General features: G+C 40.4%; 2 protein-coding genes across 2 annotated transcripts; one reads left to right on the top strand and one right to left on the bottom strand.

The window, feature by feature from the left end:
* Positions 1 to 878: 878 nt before the first annotated feature.
* Positions 879 to 21,389, bottom strand: gcc2 (GRIP and coiled-coil domain containing 2). Its single transcript, XM_085434347.1, has 24 exons — positions 21,202 to 21,389; positions 20,628 to 20,690; positions 20,296 to 20,380; positions 20,132 to 20,211; positions 19,937 to 20,041; positions 19,255 to 19,759; positions 17,278 to 19,136; positions 17,049 to 17,124; positions 16,816 to 16,916; positions 16,478 to 16,576; positions 14,506 to 14,625; positions 13,479 to 13,643; positions 13,189 to 13,293; positions 12,332 to 12,494; positions 11,820 to 11,920; positions 11,531 to 11,608; positions 11,299 to 11,436; positions 10,030 to 10,148; positions 9,364 to 9,540; positions 8,898 to 9,106; positions 6,956 to 7,183; positions 6,595 to 6,734; positions 3,913 to 4,114; positions 879 to 3,047 (listed from the first exon to the last, which is right to left on the bottom strand). Exons 1-24 carry the CDS (start codon positions 21,205 to 21,207, stop codon positions 2,974 to 2,976), a joined length of 4,998 nt encoding a protein of 1,665 aa, XP_085290473.1. The 5' UTR covers positions 21,208 to 21,389; the 3' UTR covers positions 879 to 2,973.
* On the top strand, positions 4,173 to 5,391 carry tmem223 (transmembrane protein 223). Its single transcript, XM_085434348.1, has one exon. The coding sequence runs from the start codon at positions 4,483 to 4,485 to the stop codon at positions 5,263 to 5,265; it is 783 nt and encodes a 260-aa protein (XP_085290474.1). The 5' UTR covers positions 4,173 to 4,482; the 3' UTR covers positions 5,266 to 5,391.
* Positions 21,390 to 22,325: the final 936 nt, after the last annotated feature.

Genomic DNA, 22,325 nt, shown 5'->3' with positions numbered 1-22,325 from the left:
TTTATCTTTTTTTTTTACATTAGTGAGGCAATAAAACAGAGTCCAAACACGTTTGGGAAGAACAGAAACGCAGCGTTATCAAATCAAGTGCTTTTATTTTGGAGACCAGAGGCTCGTGCATTGTTGCACGCGGTCCAAGTGACTTTGTTTTTTTTTCAGGTTTTGTTGGCAGGATGCACCTAAAACCACCCAGTAAACTCAGTAGGTTCTCTGCGCTCATTATCTCACTATAATATAAATGAGACGGATTCCGAGAGCCGCTTTTACATCCGCTTCAGCTTTACGCTGGGCTGTATCTACACATCTGGTCAGCATTGATGGAAAATCTGACTTTCAGTTTGCCACCACTGGGAGGACTGTAACTACAGTTCAACATGGCGGGTGGGAGCCCTGAAAAAACATCACAGAATCCATCACATAACAGTAGCAGGCAGGGAGACGGGGCTAACAGCATGTTTACATTACTTACAGTAAAAGATGCAGGAGTTTGTCATTTCCTCTCCCGATTGCGTCATGATAATGCACCCACCATTTTTTTCCTTAAAAGGGAAACCCCTAGACCCTGCTCCCTCCTTCCAGAGGGATGAAGGACTTTCAGAGCAGCACATAGGCTGGCTACTGCATCTGTTCAGATGCCCAGCAGTAACACCAAAAACAGGAGGATTATTAATGATGTAAATTAAGGTTCATCTTGTAGTTATCTGCTCTTTTTGATTTAATGTGCAAAACATGTCCATAAAAGTGCTTCCTCACCACATGCATGTCCTCAAAAAAAAAAAGAAAGAAAGAAAGAAAAATGTAAAACATCTGGCTGCTGATTAGAAGCTGTAGATGCAATGCTGCACTTCAAAAATCAATTATAAATAAAGGACACGGACTGAATGCAAAGTATGGAATCATTTTAATCTTTGTTAAGTTCTCTTTTTTTTTTTACAGTTGTAAATACACCAGAAAAACATACAAACAATCACTGCCGTAGTCTTTCTTGAGTACGATTTTGCAGTTCGGGTAATCTCTCATAGCTTCTGCCCACGTTAAGTATCATAAATATAAAAGTCTAGATATAAATACAGTCCATTGTGCTGGGTGAATCACCAAAAGCTGCCAATAGGGGGAGAAAATAAACCGGTTAATAATTATTTTTATCACTGGTCAGCAGAAAACTGTATTCATATGAGTAAGTATGTGTTTCACTGGGAGCGGGGTAGATATGAGGTGTTTTTCAAACTCAAAGCACAGGTCAAAAGTCAGAATGTAAAATCAACAGCATCTATAGGTCTGATGAGGAGCCTTGCTCAAGGACACTTTTGCGAGGCAGATGTGCTTTCAGCAATGGAAACTGCAAGATGCAACAAATCTTTGTTAAGGTTCGGTGATTAAATTGCAACACAAATGACAAAACTATAAAACACTCCCATAAAAGAGAGACAAACTATTAAAATAATGGTCCAATAATGGTCCAATATTAAAGTCGCAACTAATATTACAAATTATTACAGGGCACGATGAATCAGAACTCAAGACATGGAAACTGTTAGTGCACCTGAGTTGAGTATGTGATGATTTAACAATAAAACTGTAAAACCAGCCTGGGGAAAAATGTTAAAAGTGTTCTATTATTGTCTGTTTTATAGACATATGTATGGAAGTTTGGATTAAACACAAAAGAGTGTATGTGCAAATAAGCCCAGGCTTTATACTGCTATAAACACTCATTTTCTTACACTTTTGGCTCTGTGTGATGTCAGTGAGGGGTGAAATCACTGATATGATCACAGGAGGTCCAACCTTTTGCTAGTGAGGGGCAGCCAATCAGAAAAAGAGGCTGTCTTAAAGGGAGTGAGAATCAAAAGTGGATGAAGGGCTGCATCAAAGCTCAGAATAAGACAAGCATTTTTTTAAACCATGAAGTCTGAGAAACTACTCGAAAATAAAAATATACAGGTGGGAAGGAGCATAACAGGTCATCACAGTTCCTCACCAACAATCAGTAATGTTGAAGAGAACCTCAGACTTATAAACACGCATCCCAGTGCAACTGAAATGAGATTATGGCAGTTTAGCCCATGAACTACTGTAAATTACACACACGTTTCCCACAGCATACTGCGTTACAGATCGCCTAATGCTTTCTTTACCTTCCGGGAAACAACCAAGTTAAACGTAAAATCAGAGAATCAAATTTTTTGTGAATAAGGTTAATTTCTATACGGCAGAGACCAGTAGAATGGCTGACATGAAGGCAGTTCAATCACATTCAACAGCCTATAAGTTTTAGGTATACCTCTGAGAAAAGCTAAAATGTAAACCGTGTAAAATTTACACGGTTTACATTAATGTAAATTTACACGGTTTTATGATGGGCTTGATTTACTAAATCAAGCCCATCATAAAATGCAGGTAAAGTTGTCTTGAGAAGTAATTAAAGATCTATAAATCATATCAAGCAATACACCAGCACACATTTCTTCCCCTTGATTAGGTTTCCTCTCACAATTAGTTTGCACCCTTTTGGATTTAAAAACACTGCGATCATCACATAACATACACTTAATTTATTATACCCATTCATTTTAGTAATGATGCTTTGTAATGCCTCACTGTGTAACCATTACGTCCAGTAAATGTTTGGAATACATGTTTATAGCACGCTGAAGGAAGACAGATATTCATCACAGTTATCAGTAAGAGACCCATGTAGCTATTGCACTGCAAACTCAAATTCTTATACATGTTGAATATTTTGGTTTTCTTCATCTTAATCGTACACTCCTCTTTATCTGATACATTCCTTGGTCCCATCTACTGCATCCCACCAAAGTTTTAAGTTCCCCCAGTTAACCTCCCAGTTGTCACTGTTTTAAAAGTGCAGCTTCAATGATGAGGACAGGTTTTTACATTAAAAATAAAGGCTCAGTAATAACGCCGACTTTGTGCTCCCAGTGTTTTCTTGGCTTTGATTTGTGGTCGGTTTTATCTGATCCCAGACCAGCTATGGAGGTAGGAGGTCCAGCCTGAGCTCCGAGACCCAGACGCCTCCTCCTCACCTGCAGAGAGGAGACACAAGAACAGGTGGTTAGACATTAATGAGGTATTCTGGATGCTATAACCTGCAGCACTTCAGAAAAGAGGAGATTAATTTTAAAAAAAAGGGTTTTGTCTGAAGAAACAAAAAAAAAAAAAAAAATCAAAGACAGGTTGTCGTTATGTTTTCTCTATTATGACTCAGCATGAAAATCACTGTGACGCTGCTCTGTAGAAAACACAGCAGAGACAAATTCTTGCAGTGGGGCCGTGCGCTCCTGTAAGTGAATTGGAAATGGTTTCTTTTTCAGGGTGGAATACAGCATACACCTTTAATGACTTGGCAGTTTCACTTTACCATCATAAAATGAGAATAAATTATTTTCAGAAATCACCAAGGCTCAAGACTGCCACGAGCTGGAAACTTGTGGAGAAATGTTTGTTGATATGTTTGGAAGTGTAAATGTGAGACTTTCAAACCTAAGACTACTGTGACAGCTGTCAAGCATGGTGGTGGTAGCATATATTAATATTAGTTGGAGTGTATGCATATATTTGAGTTTCCAAGTATAATTCTGGCCCTATGTGGATTAGAGAAAATCCAAGATAAGCTCAAACTTGTGCACCCAATTCTTGCTTTTAAATTAATTAAGAGAAATATACGGTACAATCATCCCTCACATTAACAAAAGAAAAATAAGAGCTCACATAAATCATTAAATGTCCAAAGTTCCCATAGAATTCTTTTCCATGAGGCGTGGATGCAAATTTCTGACCAAAAGATTTCTACACTTTAAATCATACATAATAACCTTTTGAACAGGTCATGCGGTGAATAAGATTTTTCTTTTTATAAATGCATGCAAACAAGGTTTACCCATTGCATACCTTGTGCAATGGCAGACAATTTGCTTTTCTCCTCTGGGCTGAGCTGCAGCATGGTGTGGATGACGGGCAACAGAGCCTGCCTCTCGCTGCCGGATCGCAGGAAGATGAACTGCAGGAGGACGTTCTTCAGGTACTCCAGGTTGGCCACACTCTTCTCCCTCTCCTGGTTTCGCTCAAGACGGCGAACTTCACTCTTCAACAGCTAGGAGGTAGAACATACAAGCGCTTTAAAATTTACAATATCCAAGCGTCCCTTCGGCTAATGCTAAACGGCAGGAAAATAAGCTAATGCACAATAGATTGTCGAGTCCATTTCAGGTTTAAAAAATAGGAATATAGGAGGTCAGCTCAGAGGTTGTAGTGATTACTAGTATATCGAAGAGATAACATTAAATTTGGTCCACGCTACTTTCCGTAAGCGAGCAACTTACGTCACATACAACAAGCATGGCGACGTCCTCTTGTCTACTGAATATGAAGCGTTGAACGCGAGTACAACAGCGACTTTTAAACCCGGACTGCAGCAGTTCTTGTGCGAAATAGCTTAAAAAACTACAGCGACAGACAAAGATGGGCTTCGAGCAGCTGCTGTGGTGTTACTCCAGGCGGTTTCGGTTCCGTAGCGTTCAGCTAAACCAGGTTGGAAACACGTCGTTGTCGGCGCACACTACGCCTCTCGGCAGCACGTCCTCCCGGTTTGGTGCTTCTCCCGGACTGTTGGGCGGCATATTTGCCCACACAGGCCCCCAGCTGGCCGTACGCCGGAGGATGTGCACCTCCACCCAGCCGCCCAGAGATGTCACCTTGTTCGAGCACGACAGGACCCGCTTCTTCCGGCTTCTCTCGATCTTCTGCGGCGGACAGTTCGTCTTCTGGACGTACTTGGCTCAATTCGCCTACACGGGGCTCAGAGACACGGGCGGCACTAAAGAGAAGGGGAGAACCAAGACGCCTAGCACTGCCACCACGGGTCTGGCGGGAATATGGAGCTTTGAGATGAACCTGGGTTCAAACACCTGGAGGTATGGTTTCACGCTGGGATGCCTGACAATAGGAGCAGGCATAGTGGTACTCGGGGCTCTGTTCTGTCGGCGCTCTGTCAGCAAAGTGGTTTTACACCAGGGTGGGAGGATGGTGACAGTCTGCACACAGTCACCTCTGGGGCCAAGCCAAGGCAGGAGAATAACAGTCCCTCTGTCTCATGTAGCCTGCCACGCCCACAGGCAGGAGACCACTTCCTTTATTCCTCTAAGGGTCAAAGGGCACAAGTTCTATTTTCTTCTGGACAAAGAGGGGACTGTGAACAACGCCAAGCTGTTTGATATTACCGTTGGTGCATACAGGCCACTTTAAACACAGCTGCCACACCTGAAACAGCAGTCTACAGGTGTGTGCTCACGTGGCTGCCACACTAATATATCAGTGTGTTTTTCATCTGATCTGTACAATCCGAATTAATTAAATGATTGACAACAAATACTTGGCTCATTTAGTTCATTACATTGAAAACCTCACGCTTTTGACTCAGTATTATTATATAAATTTCCAAGAATTTAATATTTGAAGTAATGAACTGGAATTTTTATGTATATTGCACATTTCTTTACGTGTAAATGCAGTGTGCTTTACCTAAAAAGAAATTTTATAGGCCGATTAAAATCAGCCCCTGGAGAAAAGCCACAAAAGCCCTGGAAAAAACAGACCTCTGCAGGCCTGAATCCAGGACCTTCATGCTTTGAGGTGATATATAGCCAGTACACGACCGCGCTACCCGAAAAAAAGACGGGCAACAGACAACACAAATATAAGCATGAGTAAAAATACAGATATTTATCAGTAGAGAAGAACAAACTGTTAGAAACAGTTACCTTTAACGACTTTCTTAACAATGCACAGATCAGTAGCACATACAAGCATGACTAATTCTAACAGTTTTTCCACCAATAACCTCCTAAATAAAAGCTTATAGTAAGTAAGAGAGTTGAGCCTGAATTACAGCAATTCTGTATGTGCCTTATAAAGTGCTAGAAACCAGAGAACAGACCTTTTCCTTTAATAACACTTAATAAATATGGCATATTCTAATGTAATAAAACCTATAATGTAAATATACTAATACAATACAAAATAACTTTAAAGATGATCTTTATAACTCAGAATGTATGTAAAATAAATACTTAAAGTTAATCTACTTTTGACTGCTTTCTTATCCTCAGCGGGTCGATACAGTGGATATCTGCACGTTTGATTTGGCAGATTCTTTTTTAATTAAATGCTGAATGCCCTGCCAAACCTGAAAGGGGAGGTAAATAAGAAAGTAATCAGATGGTTTAAAATTATGCCATTCCTTCAGCTAACAGTAGTAGTAGTACAGCAAATGTAGGCAATGCGTTTGCTCTCGGTCTTGAAGAAACATCTTTCAGTGATTTTAATTGTATGTTTTTAAATCTTGCAAGTTGTTCGTTAATAAAGGGGATCATTCTCTTTGAGTTTTGTAACCAATGCTTAGGAGTAGGTCCTATTTATTATAGGGGATGTGTCATATAGTAGATTTGCTAAGTGCGCAGGGGAGGCAACTTTAAAATAGACAACTTGTCTGGGTTATTAGGTCTCTAATTTAGTTTTGAGCAACAAAAAAAAAATGTTGTTTCTGTGTTTGTATAATTGAGGAAGTATACATACAGTGATCTGCTCCATGAGAATAGCGTTGGTAGCCTCAGTTTCATGCAGCAGGCTGTTCATGTGCTCCATGCTGCGGGTGGTTGTGTTCAGCTTTTCACTTAACTCTTCTTTGGTTGGCTCCACTGTCCACACAAATGGCTCTAGAGATATAACAAATGCCACATACAGGAGGTGATATAATACATTAAACTCTGTCACTACACAAAGTCTGCATCTATTCTTTTCCCCCAAACATAGTCATTCATTGTTCATTGTAACGCTCATCATTATATCTTGTTGAATAGGTCACATATGCAGTCCTTTTGGAAACTGAATGCGCTTTTTTTTTTTTTTTTTTGTGGACCTCTGCTTTCAAACACACCTTGTTTGGGTTCTGGAGATGTGAGAAGCTGCTCCAGAGAGGGTAGGGATGTAGGAGCAGGGGAGAAGCTCTCAGTCTCAGTGGTCTCCATGCCCTCACCTTCCTCCCTGGCCATAGACTGCAGGTCGCTGAGGGCCACTGGTCCCACACCCGCCTGGTTCTGGTCAGTGTTTCTGCGCTGTGGATCTGATGCCAGCTGTTTACGGCTGGACTGGACAGCAACTGAATCTGAGTGGGTGTAAAAGGTTGGAAGAAGAAGATTTGTGTGGGTCTTCTGGGCACATCAATACATTCATATTGAACAAGAGAGAAGGAGGAGGTTGGATTCAAGATGTGTCAAACAAGAATTAAAAAGAAAAAGAAAAAAAGACTTTCTGCTCATGGCCTTAAAATGTTTAAGTAAAATCCCTGGTGGAAAATAGTAAATAAATAAAGGAATTTAAAAGGGTTTCAACTGAAAGCAGCCTTCAGATCTTTTTTTAAGCATCTCTGGATTCTTATGTACAAACAAGTCCGATCACAGCAGCTGTGAGTTAGTGTCCTACTTCACTGTAACATGAGGGGGCACCAGACTACTCCAGGTCTTAACCAGTTCAGCTGGCATAAATGGTGACGTGGGAAGAGAAGGGTAGAGGGAAAAATGAGAAAACTTCAGAAGAATAGATTGTGATTAATGAACCTGAACTGATCCAAGAGGCCAGACTCGCTACCAATCCCCCTCACCTCGCCACCTCCCGTCAGGCTCTTTACTTCCCTTGTCATGTAGCCGACTGAGAGGAGCAAGAAGTCTACCTGCATACTGAACACGTTTCATAATAGTTCAAGTCCAGTAAACTCAAGAGCCCAACATATTTACCCAGTTCTAATCAACCAAATCATGACAACTGCCACTCAAAAGAGTGAAGCATACAGGAGTCCTGATTTAATAGTACATCAGGCTCTAATAGAAAGGTTTAAAGAAATCAATAAGGAAATAAAAGCATCTAATTTACAGGAAAGTAAACACCCTGGGGATCATATGTATATCTGAAAAATACTGAGCAGTGTTTCTGCAAAGCCATCACAACAGCCTGCAACAGAGGGAACAGCTGGAAAGGCTTAAACACTGACCGATTTCTAATTTATAAAAGACTTTTTTATGTGTGTGTCTATGTGCTGCTTGAAGGTTTGGATAAAAGATTAGACAAAATATGACAAAAGGCATATATAAATGTTACATCTGATTTATTAAAGAAAAAAAATACGAGGCCAGTAGTTTTATCTCCCGTCTGTCCGATAGGGCAGTAACGCATTTAATCTGGCGTGAAATTGAAGCATAGTGGTAAAAAGTGGCTCAAATATGACTTCAAATTAAGGTTAATATTGGCTCCAGTATCGAGTTAATCCTTGCATCCATGTGTGAGCCACTAATGATGAGTCTCTCCAGATGCCACAGTGAGCTGTTTGCCACACTGAGAGGCAGGGATAGAGCTGAGGAACCTTGCCAACACCTGGCGTCCTCAAGTGACAGAGAAGACACAGACACACACACACACACACACACACACACACACACACACACACACACACACACACACACACACGCCTTTCCTAGTCACTACTGTGTGTGTTTCTGCTGTTTGACTCCAGCGGGCAGCTGTGTGGGAGGTGATGAATGAGCTTTCAATGCTGCTCTTCTGATAAACACACTGATGCCCTCTTCATGGTTTTCTTTCTGACTCACATCACTCCACTCATGTAGGAGAAGTGCAAGCACCATGGAAAACTAAAGCACTTGATGATTTCATTGATCTCTATATACCATACCTTTCATGTACTCCTTGAGTCTATTGCTGTCTGCTCTTTAGTAAAAGATAAAAATGTTACCTCACCTATTTGCTCTGTTACCTCTTGTAGGGAATCAGGTATTGGCTCAAGTTTACAACCCCACCCCCATGCTTACTGTTCTGGCTCTGCAGGGTAAAGAGCTGCTCCTCGACACGAGTCAGCTGGCCCTGCAGGGTCTCTACAGTGGCCCGGTGGTCATCCTGCAGCTTCCTTAGCTGCTCCCTGTAGGTCTGCCGCTGGGCCTCAACCTGGGAAGACAGGTCAGCCTGGGCCTGGGACAGGTCTGACCGCAGGGTCACGTTCTCTGACTGCAATGACAAAAGCCTGTAGGTGGACAGAGCAGGAAGAGAGTTTAGAAAGTCAATATGAAATGCTACAGGTAAGTAAAAAATAAAATAAAATAAAAATGGCGCAATCAGGTGTTCTCAGCATGTGCGATTATGTCTCCTGATTGCAAAATCAAATGCAAGGATGAACAGCTGAAAAGGCTAAAACGTGCTGCGTATCAACAACGTGACAGTACAATGAATTCCTGCCAAGACAAGATTAAAGAACAACATAAAAAATAAAAGTGTGTTCACCTCTCACGGAGCTCAGCTTCCTTGCTTACAGTTTCCTGAAGGATTTTATTGTGTCTCTCCAGAAGAGTGTCATGCTCAGTTTGGAGCTGCTGCAGCTCTGCTGCGCTGCTCTGGAGACTCTGCTGGCTCTCCACCAGTCGCGTCCTCAGCTGTTCCACCTGAGAGACCAACTGCTCCCTGAAAAACACACCACACGTTACTCTTACAGTGATATTTTCTTTTAGAAGGATGAAAATGAGTGTAAATTATTTCTCATGTGGGATTTCTTGTAGGTTATACCGTGTCTTCAATAATTCAGCTTTGGTCATTGTAAATACACGGTGTTTGTGTTCAAAATCAATTATGTGCTGTGCATTTTGACATTTTGCATGTTATTTAAGTTTTCTTGATCACATCTGAACAACACTCTTTCCTAACCCTAACTCTGGGTGTACTTTGAGTTTTTCATGTGTTTAAAAGTCTCACATGGAGAGAGAAGCTTTAGAACAGCATCCTTAATCAATGCAGTAAGATTTGAATTCCTCTAATGTAAAGCCAACTGAATGTGTTACCATTAATTTCACATGCAATGATCTGCATCACACAGTCCGCCACTGGTTACATACATTTAACAGCTGTCTGTTATTACAGTCTTTGTAGACTTCTATCATTCTTGCATGCCTTTACCTCTCTAGTTTGCCAGAGTCTACTTCATTCTGGGTCGTCTTGCTCTTCTGCTGCTTGAGAACATTGTGGACTCGCACCTTGTAACTCTCAAACTCCTTGGTTGTTGCCTCAAGCTCAACCTGGAATCAATACAAAAGGTTAACAAGACGTATACGATTGACTTTCTAATATATTGTTGGTGAACAAATTTATTTTAGTGAGTCTAGTTAGAAAATCTAATAAAGAAAACTTTTGTTGTGTCTCACACATTTACAAAAATTGAGATTTCAATACCACAGCTTACATAAAACCAGTTTTTCACTGGATGAACAATGATGAAGACTGTCTTTTACAGAAAGAAAGCAATAACTTAACTTAAATTGCTCTAGGCAAACAACCCATTCACAAACCTCTCTTACTGTCTAAAAATGTAAAGGGGAAAAAGTAAAGACTGAGCCAGAGGTGGCAGCAGCTGACTAAAGCATTTATTTTACTGTCAGTCTTGGATGTCACCAAGCATTGGAGATTACAGGTAAATCAAGGTCAGATAGATAGTTGGTTGGTCGGGTATTTACCAGAAAGGACTAGTTTGCAGATTTTTGTTTCCTGTTGCAGGAATCTATGGTTATAAAGACTTACAGTTTCTAGATCTAATTACAGAAGTTTCTGTAAAGCTGTTTAACTGATCTGAGCCAAAGAATCTTCCTCCATTGACTTCAGATTAGTAGTATCACCTCAGTTAAATTCAATTAATTCAAATCAAATACATTTATTTGATTTATATAGCGCCAAATCACAACAACAGTTTCTACACGATACATGTAAGATATAAGATATAAGGTAAGGTAAGACCTTAAAATATTCTTAAAATAATCAATAAAATTAAAAACGTCATGCATAAATACATTACCCAGTTCTCGTTTGTGTTATACATATAGTGGAATTTGTTTTTTTCAGTGTTGGTGACCCAAAAATGAATAATTAAAAGTTTTTACCTTGAGCACTTTTCAAAAATTCTACATACTACAAAGATTTGTGGATTAATCAAAAAAAAATTTCAGATATTAATAATAGAAGTAGTCATTAGTTGCAGACTCATATAACACTACTGAGCCTGAGCTGTAGAAGCCTTCGATTAATTTAATCAAAGCTGGACGGGTCTGACGTAGCTACAGCACCTGAAAATTTACAGTTAAGGTGTCCTTGAACGACTTCGGTGTCGTTATGGTTGAGTTATTATAGCGTAAACTGTCAATTCAACTGTTATAAGTGAAAAGTCAACACACGCACCTTGGCAGTGTCTCTTTCCTGCTGCAGACTCTGTATGCGTTGCTGCAGAGAGCTGCTGGTTCTCTGTTGTTGCTCCAACGCAGACTTCAGCTGCTCCTGCAGGCGATGGCGCTCGGCTGTCAGGTCACACACCTCAATCTAAATTCACAAACACAGGCTTTATTAAGTGCCACAGGTATGAAACAAATGGATTTCTACAGTTTATTGAAAGGGATAGTGCTAGGTGTGTTACCTTAGAGCTTTCTAGCTGCTGCTGGTTAGCCTCCAGCTCTCCTTTCAGAGAGGCCTGCAGCACCATGAGTGAGCTTTCCTGCAAACATGCACACGGAATATTTAAATACATACAACCAAATAGGAAAGCACACAAATGACTAAGAATTCCCAATAACTTCAAGGCCCCCCTCCAGTCATGTCCACACATGGCTGCATAACACTATTTACATTCATCAAGAAGCAACATTACACACATTCATAAGAAATCCTTGGAGACACACCTCAAATACACACAGACACACACAGACCTGTTTCTTGGCATCAGCCAGGTCCTTCTTGGTCTTCACCAGCAGCTGTTTTATCTTAGCGTTTTTCTCCTCCCCCTGGTCCAGCTGGGACTTCAAAGACTCTGATGACACAATTGCACATTTGAATGGGCATGTGCACACACACAAACAGCATAATTTCTGAACTGCAGTCTTCTTATTTTTCTAGTATTTTGCTGTCATTATGGAGCTTGACAGCATGAAGCAACTAAAGGAGGAATGAAAAAAACAAGCTCTAACATTTCCTAAATAATGATCCTACTGATCCCATGTACTGGCACACAGATACACAGGGCTATGCAAAAGTAATAGATGTTTCAGGTCAGTGAAAGCAGGTGTGTGCTGCTAATATAGAACATAAATAAAACTGAAGTTTTGCTTTCACCGAGCAAAATTTCAATTAAAGATTATTATACGGTGCAACATTAAATACATTTGGATTGTATTATTCTGTGTGCCAGTCACTGAGTGTAAACCTGAACTTGTTATCATACCAATTTCCTGTTTGAGCACTTCTTCCTTCAGGTTGAGGCTGTTTATCTGACCCTTTAGCTCCTCAACACACTCATCTTTTTCTGATAGTTTGGTGTTGAGTTCTTTAACCAGACGTTCATAGTCGGCCATCTCCATGTCCAACAGAGAGCTCTGCTGTGCTTCCTGCAGGGAGAATCAACGTATTACAGCTTTAAACGGAGCACAGCTAAGACTCATCTTCAAGTCCATTTATCTGAAACTCTGGATTTCCTCCTCTCTACATTTAATTGAATTATGCTGACTATATTGTGCAGTTAGTATTTTGGAAACTTGGACAGCTGAAGAAAGTGGATGAAATAATCTACACACACATTGTTTTCTTAAAGAAAAGTAAGGATCTAACTTTTTAAAGTCCTAAAATCTAGTTAAATTAAATAATTACAGTCACAACCACACAATACAATCCCTCATCTTCCTTAAATTACCATTGAACTAACATCTACATATTTCTGCTGCACTTAAAACATGCTTGTTTACTGATCTAAAACTGCCAAAATGAGATAAAAAAAAAAAAACCTTTATAAGCATTTAATTGTCTTTCTACTATCAGTATCAACCTGAAAAATCCAATCTTTGTGTTCACATGACGTAGGCACCTCCTGGCAGCTTTCATGTACACGTCTATACTATGTAGGTCTCCACTAATGGAAAAGTAACAGCGGTCCCTGTACTGTGGGCTAGAATTACTCTCCTTCTCTTCATCAGGTGCTGCTGTAGCTGCAGGCCGGCCATCACCAGCTCAGTCGCTTGACTGGATCGGCCCTCTGAGACGCGCTAGTGTCTGAGAAGCACTTGTGTGTTATTTGTGTGTGTGTACCTTGCGTAGCTGCTCCAGCTCCTGGGCAGTCTGCTGAGACTGCTGCTGCTGCTTGCGGAGCTGGGCTGTCAGCTCTTCTGCCTCCTTCATGGCAGATGACAAATCCTAGAGAGGCAAGCAAGTGCACATGGCGGGGAGGGGGGGGGGTATATTTAAATGTAATACAGATTACATATTATAAAAATAAATTCACCGTGCATGGCTGTTTTTATGATTATTTAAAAACATAAAACATAGAGTAGTTGCTTGCACAAAAGAGGGAGATGACATCCATCTCTCTTCATTTCTACCTTTATCTTTTGCTCTTTTATTGATCTCTCGGCCAGCAGGTCTCTTTCCAAATTTGCTGACTGCCTTTGCATCTCCTGATTCTTGGTCTCTAACTGTTTCAATGTGCTCCTCATGGTTTCCATACCAGCCAGAAGGTCCTCCTTCTCACTGCTCAGTGTCTCACTCTGAAAACAAAAAAAAGACTTGTTTATTGCCGCTGTCAGGTGAGTGTGCAGTGATACTCTTGAGGAAATCTGGTGTATTCTCATTTGATTTATTGCTCATAATCTGTCAGCTTTAGTGACTCTACAGTGTGAACTTCATTCTGGTTTCAGTTTACTGTGTCAGTTAAGAACCGCAGGAAACAAAAAGGATGATTTACAAAGAGGAAAGCTGTCTTACATATTTTGTAGTCAACATTCTCATTTATAAATACACCAGTTGGCACGTGACACCTAAAAAAATAAAAATAAAAAAATCATTCATGCAAATCTGACAGTAGCAGGCTCTATGGGCTTCCTGTGCAGCAGCTCTCTCCCATCATCTGTCAGCCAAACAGTGAAACTATGATTGGCAAACAGAGATGCCCAGACGTACTCTGAGATCACCGACTAGCTCCAGTCTTCGCGCTTCCCCTGAGATCCATGAGCGCACACAAGACTAAGCCTGTGCTTCAGAAAATGGTGTTTCAGTACTGCACGCAGCAGATGGAAGCTACAGCCCGCTCCATTTACCTGCCTCTTTTTCTCTCATTGGAGAGAAACAGTTATGAGCTTGGGGAAAAGAGTACATATAAAAACAATTTCTCCCTAGCTCACCCAGTCACATCTGATGGGCTATTTGTGGGCGCCGGGCTGTCAGATATAGCTGGGTAAAGTGTTGTCGGCTAAAACGACTCCCTCTAAATCATACAGAAACTGAATTATGGGGTAAGTATTGAAGAAATGTATTACTGGACAAAATCCCCTGCTTTGATTTAGTGGAGGCCGAGAGTTTGTGTGTGTGTGTGTGTTGTCGTGCATGAGACTGAATGTGTGTCTGTGTTACCTGTGTGACAGCACTGCTGAGTCGTTTGGTCAGCTCAGCAATCTGTCTCTCTGCCGCCTCCACCTTCTCCCTCTCCTTATCCAGTTGCTCTGTCTGCTTGTCGTAATCTATCTGCAGGTTCTAAACACAAAACACACACACGCACGCACACACACAAACAAGTCTTCAATATTCATTACTGGAAACCTGATGAACAGCTCAGTGAAGGTAAACACTATGCATCTCAGTTATCAGCTGCATTTACATTTGAACGTGGGACAAAACTCTCATTAGACACAACACAGTGGTTTTATTCTTTAATGGAGACACAGTCATAAAGCAAAGTGCAATCTGGGGGCTGTTTATGAAGACCACTGGGAGCAATGTCTCACACAAAGTCTTTTTTTAAAGTGAGCGTGCCTCTACTTGCCAATTAGAAAGATTTTTGTATTAGTAATGCATGAAACTAATTAAATGCACAATGGAATCTGTCAAGTTTATTTTGCTTTAATTCATGCTATGCTTTTATTTTGATGAAAAGCTAATGACATAAAAAGGTCCATGCGAAGCAGTAACATCTGATACACCCGGATACAAACCTAATAGTTCTGCCAATTTCAAACAGCCATTGAGAAAAAGAGCCACAGTGTAAACATACTTCACTGTGGCGTCTCTGTTCTGACACGTCTGACATCATAATCCCGAGAGGAAAACAAACGTTTTTCCACTTGGAAATTTCAGTTTCATGAAAGTCCCACTACAGGATCCTAGTGTCTTCAAGTAATATAGACAGTATCTAACATGCAAACAACAGATGCCTTACTTACACCCTTTATCTTAACTGTTTGGAAGTCAGGCCTATTAGAAACAGTGCAGGATTCTTCTTGCAGGTACTGTAGCAAGAACATGTTTGTGAAGCCTTCCCAATTACAAGTATTTCACCAGTGCTGGCTTATAAAATGTGCCTAAAAATTACTCTTATAGACAAACAGCCTGCAACGCAAATCATTACAGTGTAAAACTGTATATGTGTTATTACTTTATTTAAATGCTGTTTTTCAATCATTTTGATCAGTATCAAATTAAAAATTAAAGACTAGGGGGAACCAGGGATTGAACCACCAACCTTCCAATCAATAGATGACCCTATTTTATAAGCAGGAAAGTCAGAAATCCCAGTAACTCCAAAGTGCACCTATATTTCATTAGAAACTTCTCCAGAAAATAAGCCAAAGATTTTCTTTCTCTAGTGAATACATTATGCTTGTTAACTGATTGAATCAATGGTGCTGTATTAATGGAGTCAACCTTGAAAGATTATCCCTCAGCTTCACTGTCAGGTCAATTACTCAGAAACAAGCAGAATCACTACGCATGTTAAAATATATATTCTCACTACGTAACACGCTAAAATCTAGAGCTTGTTGGTGAGCTGATAAATTAAAACTTTGAATACCAAAATATGTTGAGGGTACTGCATCCAATGAGAAAGAAAAAAAAGTGGCTTCCTGGAGTTATAACGCTCTACTTATATAAGAAAATACAAATTTCTGCTTTGCATTTACTTGTGAAAGTATGGGCTGTTTTAAAAAGTTTGCTGAATTCGAGTGTGATGCTGTAACAGGATGCTGTCTTAGATATTCTATGATCCACTTTGAAATACTGCCACTGAGAGCGTTACTGTTTAGGAAGTGTCAGCCACATAAAGTTACAGAGCAGATTTATCGAATCCAGATACTGAGTTACTTCAGTAGCTGCAGAGCTCCAAACCTCCTCTGGGATTAAAATCAGCACAAAAACTGTGGGCCAGGAGCTTCATGCCATGGTTTTCATGGCATTAAACTCCCGTAGGCATTAATATGTAGTTGTCCCAGTCTTTTACGTTTGTATAGTAAGAAGACAAAACTGTGATAATTCACATACTTTGTGCACTACTTCATGCAAACTATTTTCCTTTGTATGCTACAAGTCTTTTCCAACCCAAGATTCCTACCTTGTAGCCTTCAGCACCATGGATGATATCTTTCATAGAGCTGTTCACTTTCTCCCTCTCTGCTTTCAGTGATTCTATTTCCTCCTTCAGGGTTATAACCTGAAAAACAGACAAACAAAAAACCCCACCGAGCATTCATTTACTGGCAAAAAATATACTGATTATTCATGTTTACGTGAATCTGTAAAACAAGAGAATGTTGTGGAGTTCTCCTAAGGATCAGTATGGAGTGCAAGTTTTCTACCACAATGTTTGCTATTTAGAGAAATCTAAAGCTTTTCATTATAGCCTTATTGTCTGTGTTGGTAAATGATAACATTCTTCATTCTTCACAGTACCTCTTTCTTACTGGCATCCAGCTCCTTCTTTGCTTTGACAGCGACTGCCTTGATTTTATTCATTTTCTCGTCCTTTTCTTTTTTTTCTTTCTCCAAAAGAGCTGCAGGAAGTTAAAACAAAGAAGAATATGATTCATCAAAAGTCCGGGAAAGTATCTTTGGTTCTTTTCTGCATGATAACTTGTAGATTAGATTGCTTTTATAAATAGCATGAAGAGAAATCATCTTCACACCTATTTTCTCTGCAGTCTCATTCGATTTATTCTCCTCAGAGGACGCAGACTGTTCTGGAGACTCCTGAGAGGGTGACTGAGGAAAAAGAGAGAATGTTAGAAAGAGCACAAAAACAAATTGTCATAGTAACAGTTCTTTTTCCCCTCACAGATGCATTAGTGCTAGTGTGGAGAAGCACTTACTCTCCCCATTTGCAGAAAATAAACACACATCACGTGCTCCACTCACCTGGATAGAAGCCATTTCGGTCCTCAGCTGCGATATGAGTGAATCCTTTTCTGTCAGCTGCTCTTTGAGCTCTCTGCTCTTTTTCTCCATGATCTCCACCTTTCTCACTATTTCCTCCCTCTCTTCCTCCTCCTTGGTCATGAGAGAAATTTGAGCTTGCAGTTTCTCATTCTCCTCGATGATCTTCTCATTGACTGATTTCATATCCTGCAGGTCTTTCTGGAGACCCTCAGTATCTTTCACCACCTCCTCTATGTTGGTTCTCAACATGTTTCTTTCTTGTTCCAGGTCTTTGATGTGGGCCTTGAGCTCTGTTTGCACCTCCTCAAATGTTCTCTCCCCTTGAGCTTCTTCAAGGCTGCTTCTCAACAGGGCCCTCTCCTTCTCCAGCTCATCAACCCGTGCTTGGAGGTCTTTGACTTCTCTCATGGACTCTTGGAGTTCTTCACCCAGATTTTCCTCCATTACTCCAAGAAAACCAGAGATTCGTTCTGCCTCTGTTTTCATTGAATTCAGCCTTGCTTCTTGTTCTTGCTTTTCAGATGTCTCCTGGTTCAGCTGAGCTTCCAGGGCTGCTAGCTTAGAGTCTAAGAGCTCCCTCTCTTCCTGAGCTTTGGAAAGCCTTGAGAGAGCCTCTTCCATTTTCTGCTGGAGATCAGACTTTTCAGTGTAAAGCTCTTTTATAGTCAGCTCTAAAGTGGAAACTGTCTGTTCAGATCTCACAAACTCCTCTTTTAGGCTTCCCTCTAACTTTTCTCTCTCCTCGTTTAAACGTTTCACTTTATCCTCAGTTTCTGTTTTCAGGCTTTTCAGCTCCGTCTCTTTTTCCTCTCTTAGCAAAAGCACCTCCTTTTCTTTCTCCTCCTGTAGCCTCTCAATTTCTTTTGTTCTCTCATTATTGAGCTTTTGCATTTCCTCTTCTTTGATCTTCAGCAGGTGTTGCATTTTGTCTCGCTCTTCAGTCAGTGTTTCGACCCTTTTGTTCAGATCTTGAGTCATGTTCTCCTTTATCTCTAGCTGGGATATGATCTCCTCATTCTGCCTAGTAACGTCCTCCAACGACTGTTTCACTTCGCAGGCTGAAGACATTTGCTCTTCACCTTGAGAGCTCTCAAGCTTCAGTTTCAGGTCTTGCATATCCCCCATCAGAGCATTCTTCTCATCTGTAGCTTCTCTCACCTTCTCCAGCAGTTCATCCCTCTCCTTGTTGAGCTGTTCCACCTTCTCATTAAGGTCTCGTATATTATTAGCTGCCTGTTCCTTCATGGCTTTGTACTGTACGATAAAATCATTTGTCTTCTCTCCCAATTCTGTCTCAAAACTCTGAAGTATGCCCCTCATATGGTGGCACTCGGCCTGGGCAGAGTCTCGCTCTTTGGTTAAGGCCTCACATTTTGTCCTCAGCTCCTGGTTTAGTTTCTGCTGCTCCTCCTCTGGACTCTGAGAGTTTTGCTCTTTGGCTAGACTGGTCACAGACTCTTCAGCTTCTCTGAGGACACCTTGCTGATCAGGATCTTGGGTCACTGAAGCTTCAGCAGAAGCACTGTCCTTGAGCATCTGCAGCTCATTAATTTTGAACTCCAGTTCTTCTCTTTCTATTTGAAACTCTTCTTTAACCCTCTCCAGCTCTGCCTCGAGCTCACCCTTCACATTACTAAGCAGGGTCATCTCATCCTGTAACATGGTGTTCTGGGCTTGAACATCATCCAGTGTCGCTTTTAGTCTTCCCGTCTCTGTCTCCTCTCCATCACCATGGCTCGAGTCACCCTGACTGCAGCCAGACAGCTCCAGCATTTTGGCGATCCCCGAACCACGGGCAGCTTCTTCATCTTCCTCCTGCACATCCTGCAGGTAGCTATCTGGAAATATAACAGTAATATTTTGATTTAATTGAAACTGAATTTAAAGAAAAAAAAGGAAAACACAATATTAATACTTTGATACCAGAACAGACTTAACTAAAAAGAGCTTTTTTACCTTTGAGTGCAAGCTGCTCAGTTAGCTCCTCTTGGAGCAACAAGAGACGTTCCCTCTCAATCTCGTAGTCCTCTTCTAGAGTCCTCATTTCCTCTTCGTGCTGCAGACTCTTCTGAGCCAGCTCCTCCTTCAAGTTCTCCACCTCTTGCTGGGCCAGTGTCAACTCCTTTTGGTGGTTCTCCTGGATCTCAAGAACCTCCTGAGAATTTCGCTCTTGCATTGTTTGCAGTTCAGCTCGAAGGGTCTCCAGCTGAGCTTCTAAGCAACGTCGGACTTCCTCTGCACTCTCTTTTGCACTAGCAAGATCTGCTTGGCGCTCCCTCTCTCTTTCACTCTCCCGTTCTCTGTCACGCTCCTCTCGCTCTTTTAGTAATTTCTGGAAATGAGACACCTCTTCTTGGTGTTTGCTGGTGCACTCCTCAATGCTGCTCTCTAGGGCTTTGATCTTCTTTTGGTGCTCTCCTATCGCCCGGTCAAACTCACCTTGCAGCGCTGCCAGATCATCCTGCAACAAACAGCATATGTGTTTTAAGAAGATCTGGTTACAATAACAAAATACATTTATTAGACTGCATAAATGTCAAAGTGTGTTCAAATAAACCCGTTTGAGTTTCTCTGAACACAAACCTGAATGTGTAATCAGGCTTACACATCATACAGCGGTGTGAGTGTTATCTTTCACCTTGGCTTGCTGTTTAGTCTTCTCTAGTTCTTTACGAGACACTGCAAGACTTTGCTGAGTTTCCGCCTTTTCCAGCAGCACCACATCCATCCTCTCAGTCAGCTCCTGTTACACACAAATAAACAATTCACGTAACGCAGTATGAAAATGAAGTACTGCATGTTAACAGAAGAAGCTTTTAGCAAACATGCAAACCTGTATCAAAGAGTCATCTGAACTGCTGTTGTTGCTGCTTTTGGATTGCTGTTTCAGGGCTTCAACTTCTTTTTCCAAATCTAAGAAGACAAATAAACAAACTCATGACATAAACTTGTATAGTACTGGCACAACACATACACAGGATGAATGTGTAATGATACCTGTACATCTGCTCTTCATCTTCTGCATGGCAGCTACCTGCTTTTTTGCATACTTGATGAGATCATCTTTAGAGAGCGTGTCCAGCTTAAAATAAGACACAAAGTTAAAAGGAGGCTAAAATATCTTTACCAAAACATCTCTAACAAAACAGAAAAAAATCCAGCTGAAGAGTGTTGATACATATAACTCTTATGTGTAAGTCGTAACAGTATGCAGGACAGTAATGACAAATTAAAGGAACAGAATAGGTTGAATTCTCTGGGAATCAAAGGGGGCTGTCAAGGTTTTCCTATAATTTCTCACAAGCCTGTAGACAGCTGAAGTACAGTACCTTTGACTTGGGTGTGCTTGCTGCTGATGGAGTCGCAGACTCAGCTCCGGTACCACCAGGGTCCTTTTTTTTTTAATAAAAGAAAAATATGAAAAAATGTTTTGTTTTTATGATCAACTCCAGATTTATTCCACAAAGGTCGCATAATATTTCCTTTGAATTTTACTTTAATGTCCTTTTTTACCAAAAGTCTACCTCTGGTGGCGTACGTTTACAACATTTTATGATTAATTACGGACTTATTGTCAATTCGGCAAAGAAACTAAGCAGAAGAATTTTTACTGAAACTGTGTAAGCAAAGTTAGTTAAGTATCACCAGGTAACGTCTCGATATTAAGCACATTTAAAATTCATGGTTGTTACAGTAGGACTACTGCAGGTGACTTTTACTGTTACCAGCACAGTTCATCGTGATAATTAACTATGCATTACAACAACAGCTATTAAGAAACAGACGCACATACACACACACACATATATATATATATATATATATATATTGCTAACCTCGAGGTACACATCATTACTATCTGTGAGACTAGCTAACGCTAACCCCTCCACATTGATCATTTACCTCCATCCCAGCTTTTCGGACTTTTTACTGCTTCTCAATCGTCTGACAAGCTCAGAGAGATTGCCGGGAACCTGACCGGACAAAGTCGAATCGATTTCCAAAGTATTTTACGATTCGTCACAGATTAAACACGGAAAACATCTCCTCTGTTATGGTTTTGAGTTAACAAGCTAAAGCACACGCTTCCGCATTCGTCAACCAGGTGACGTCGGTATAGTTGACGTCACAACTTTAAACACAGACACTGGCAATCACCAATAATTTAACATTGAAGAAAAAAGTTAACTATCTATTTTCAACGTAGAGACAACAAACGATGTATTATTGATACATTTCTAACTGTTACATTGTTTCCAAGTTGTGATGATTAGTACTTTGAGTCTTATAAATTCATAACAAATAAAAACATGTCAGCAGCTAAACTTTATAACGAACTGCCCCCCATATGCCTTAATAATAATAATAATAATTTACATAAAATGTTTGAAGCATTTAATTCAAATTAAATTTAGTTTAAAAAAAAAAGAAAAGAAAAAAGAGCATAACAGTAGTATAAGTTATACTGATCCTGGCTGATCATTGAACATTTGCTATGTTCATATTTAATTTATTTATATCTAATTACATTATTTACCAACTGGAATTTGAGTTTCTGCATCTCACTTTCACCAGCTCAGCACATCTGTCTTTTAAATCAGAGCCTTTTGCATTCTCTGAGTTGTGCACAGACTGAATTCCTGTTCACTTTCATCTGTTAGATACAGCTCGGATTTTTAAAATGTGGAAAAGGCAAAAACTGAAAATAATTTAGGTAATAACTTAATTACATACTGATTATGGTAAATAGTTTTAAATGGCTACATAGATGTGATGTCTATCTGGGTATGTTATATGGCAGCAAAACCTGTAATTAACTGCTGGCCTGATGTCTGAGAGGAGAAATAGTAAGTAGCTGCCTGCAGCAGGGCTTTCAGCATTTAATAAATTATTAACAGAATTTAGTATTATGGTCAAGAAAGATTTTATTCCACTGTAAAAGTAAAATACAACTGCTGTTTATTATACACATAGGCTATATCAAAGCCACTCGATCTAGCCGTAGAGTGAACAGATACCAACAAACT

Source organism: Copadichromis virginalis, linkage group LG16 (assembly GCF_057382275.1).
Source record: "Copadichromis virginalis isolate Kocher_CV1m ecotype Utaka linkage group LG16, C_Virginalis_male_GT1.1, whole genome shotgun sequence".
NCBI classification, from domain to species: Eukaryota; Metazoa; Chordata; class Actinopteri; order Cichliformes; family Cichlidae; genus Copadichromis; species Copadichromis virginalis.
This window is presented reverse-complemented; position numbering and strand designations above follow the sequence as displayed.

What these genes read in the sequence shown, in the direction of transcription:
- tmem223 (XM_085434348.1), top strand. Translation starts at nt 4,483, where the DNA reads ATGGGCTTCGAGCAGCTGCTGTGGTGTTACTCCAGGCGGTTTCGGTTC.
- gcc2 (XM_085434347.1), bottom strand. An exon ending in GATGAAGAGCAGATGTACAG is followed by an intron (nt 20,212 to 20,295) that starts GTATCATTACAC and finishes TTGTCTTCTTAG; the next exon opens with ATTTGGAAAAAGAAGTTGAA. An exon ending in TGAGACTGCAGAGAAAATAG is followed by an intron (nt 16,917 to 17,048) that starts GTGTGAAGATGA and finishes AACTTCCTGCAG; the next exon opens with CTCTTTTGGAGAAAGAAAAA.